At 62.9% G+C, this 1,684-nt stretch overlaps 1 protein-coding gene across 2 annotated transcripts; it reads right to left on the bottom strand.

Annotated features, from left to right (window-relative positions):
* Positions 1–6: 6 nt before the first annotated feature.
* Positions 7–1,678, bottom strand: LOC117800390 (protein EOLA1-like). 2 transcript variants are annotated; one of them, XM_034652924.1, is made up of 3 exons: positions 999–1,678; positions 754–900; positions 7–636 (listed from the first exon to the last, which is right to left on the bottom strand). In XM_034652924.1, the coding sequence occupies exon 3, from the start codon at positions 604–606 to the stop codon at positions 340–342; it is 267 nt and encodes an 88-aa protein (XP_034508815.1). In that variant the 5' UTR covers positions 607–636; positions 754–900; positions 999–1,678; the 3' UTR covers positions 7–339. The 2 variants fall into 2 exon arrangements, with proteins under 2 accessions (XP_034508815.1, XP_034508816.1); XM_034652925.1 differs by having other exon boundaries at positions 1,567–1,678.
* Positions 1,679–1,684: the final 6 nt, after the last annotated feature.

Below are 1,684 nucleotides of genomic sequence, written 5' to 3'. Positions count from 1 at the left end.
GTGCGCACGCACACACAGACACACTCGTGCGCGCGCACGTGGGTGTACACATACACACCCACAGGCAAATGCCACGTGGAGACTTGGAACCTGTCCTGCCTCTCTGATCAAAAATGGGCCCTGAGGCCCAGAGCGGATGCAGGGTTCACCTGAGGTGGTGGGACCTGGGCAACTCCCCCTCCCCCAGCCCAGGGAGGGCCCCCTGCTGCCCCTTTGACGGGTGTGTTGCTTAAAGAAACCACGGCCCACACACCAAGCAGTCCAAAAGAAAACAAGCCACAAAACTCCCGAGCTAGATCCTGGGGGGTAGCCCTTGGAGGTGTCTGAGCAGCCTCTGGCCTATCGACACTTGCCCGCTATCACGCCACGGCCGTACTTCTCCCCTTCCCGAAGCAAGGCCTGAATCTGAGCAGGGGTCATCCCAAGCCTCTCCACCAGCAGCTTCCTCCACGCGGCGTCTTCCCAGTCCCTGTGGGCAATGTGGATGGCGATGGTACAGTTCCGGTGGCTGCTCAGCAGAGGACGCCAACGCGTCTCCACGGTCTTGACCCCATTTAGGACAAAACCTGCATAAGGCTGCCGGAAGGAGAGGCAGCCGAACCTCATCTCTCCACGGCTCCTGGGCCCTCACGTGGCCTGCGGAGACACGGAACCACGAACGTCAACGAGCATCATGCCCAGCGCTCCAAGCTCATGACCCACGGGCAAGACCTCTCCCCAGTGTCCCCCGGGTTGCCCTGAGACCCCACTGACCCGGACGGTGGGGGAGCAGAGAGCCTTGGCTCCTTCTTTCTATCACTACACAGTCAGCGGACAGGCCCCAAGGAAGGGGCCGGTGATCAGGATGACTTGTCCATCAGACGGAGTCTTTGGCGAGCTCACGGAGGAGGGTGGAGACAGCTAGAGAAAGGCATGGCCAGGGCAGCATGTGGGCAGTGCTACAACAGAGGCCACTGAGCCCCAGGAGAGCACAGACGGGGAGGGGCCGCTGGGTTTACCGACTCAGTGAGCTGGCTCTAGCCCTCTCCCGGCACAGACGGGGTCAGTCCTGGGCGCCGCTTCTTCTGCCGACCCACTCACCCCAACGCTCTCGGGGCCCTGGCCCTGCCACCGCTGAGACACTGCAGATCCCCAGGCTCCCGGGCTCCTATCCTGGGGCTGCGGAGCACAAATCCTTGGTATCTCACCTCAGCTCAGCGCTGGGGGCACCCTGTGATCTCAGATGGCCCCGGCAGGTGTCTCCTCCCCACCCCTTTGGGTGCCGCCCTCCTCTGACCCCTTCCTGCCCCACTGCTCCCCACTATCGACACCCCCAACCCCGACCCAAGCCTAGAGAAAGGAAATACAAGAGGACGAACTGGTCCCGGGGCACACGCAGTCTCTACGCCCGGCGCTGGGGATGGCACGAGCCATGCATCATAGGATTCAATCCTCAAATAACCCGGTAGAGCACCACTACCATCACCCCACTCTGTATCTGAGAAGGAGGTGCCGAGGAACAGAGAGACGGCCCATGACTGCTAGGGGATCTGAGTGCACGCACCCGCCCTTCCCCGGTCCTCGCACCTGGATGCGGGGTGGGTCCCCCCCTCCTCACGGCAGGACAGAGCTGTGCAGTGGGAAGAGCAGGGCCCCGGGCCTGAACCTCAGCTGGGTCCCGGTACCTCACGGAGCGACGTGGCTG

Source organism: Ailuropoda melanoleuca, unplaced genomic scaffold, assembly GCF_002007445.2.
Source record: "Ailuropoda melanoleuca isolate Jingjing unplaced genomic scaffold, ASM200744v2 unplaced-scaffold69443, whole genome shotgun sequence".
NCBI classification, from domain to species: domain Eukaryota; kingdom Metazoa; phylum Chordata; class Mammalia; order Carnivora; family Ursidae; genus Ailuropoda; species Ailuropoda melanoleuca.
The sequence above is the reverse complement of the archived record's forward strand: the minus strand, read 5'-3'. Positions and strand labels throughout refer to the sequence as shown.

Coding starts and splice junctions, on each gene's coding strand:
- LOC117800390 (XM_034652924.1), bottom strand. CDS start 606: ATGAGGTTCGGCTGCCTCTCCTTCCGGCAGCCTTATGCAGGTTTTGTC.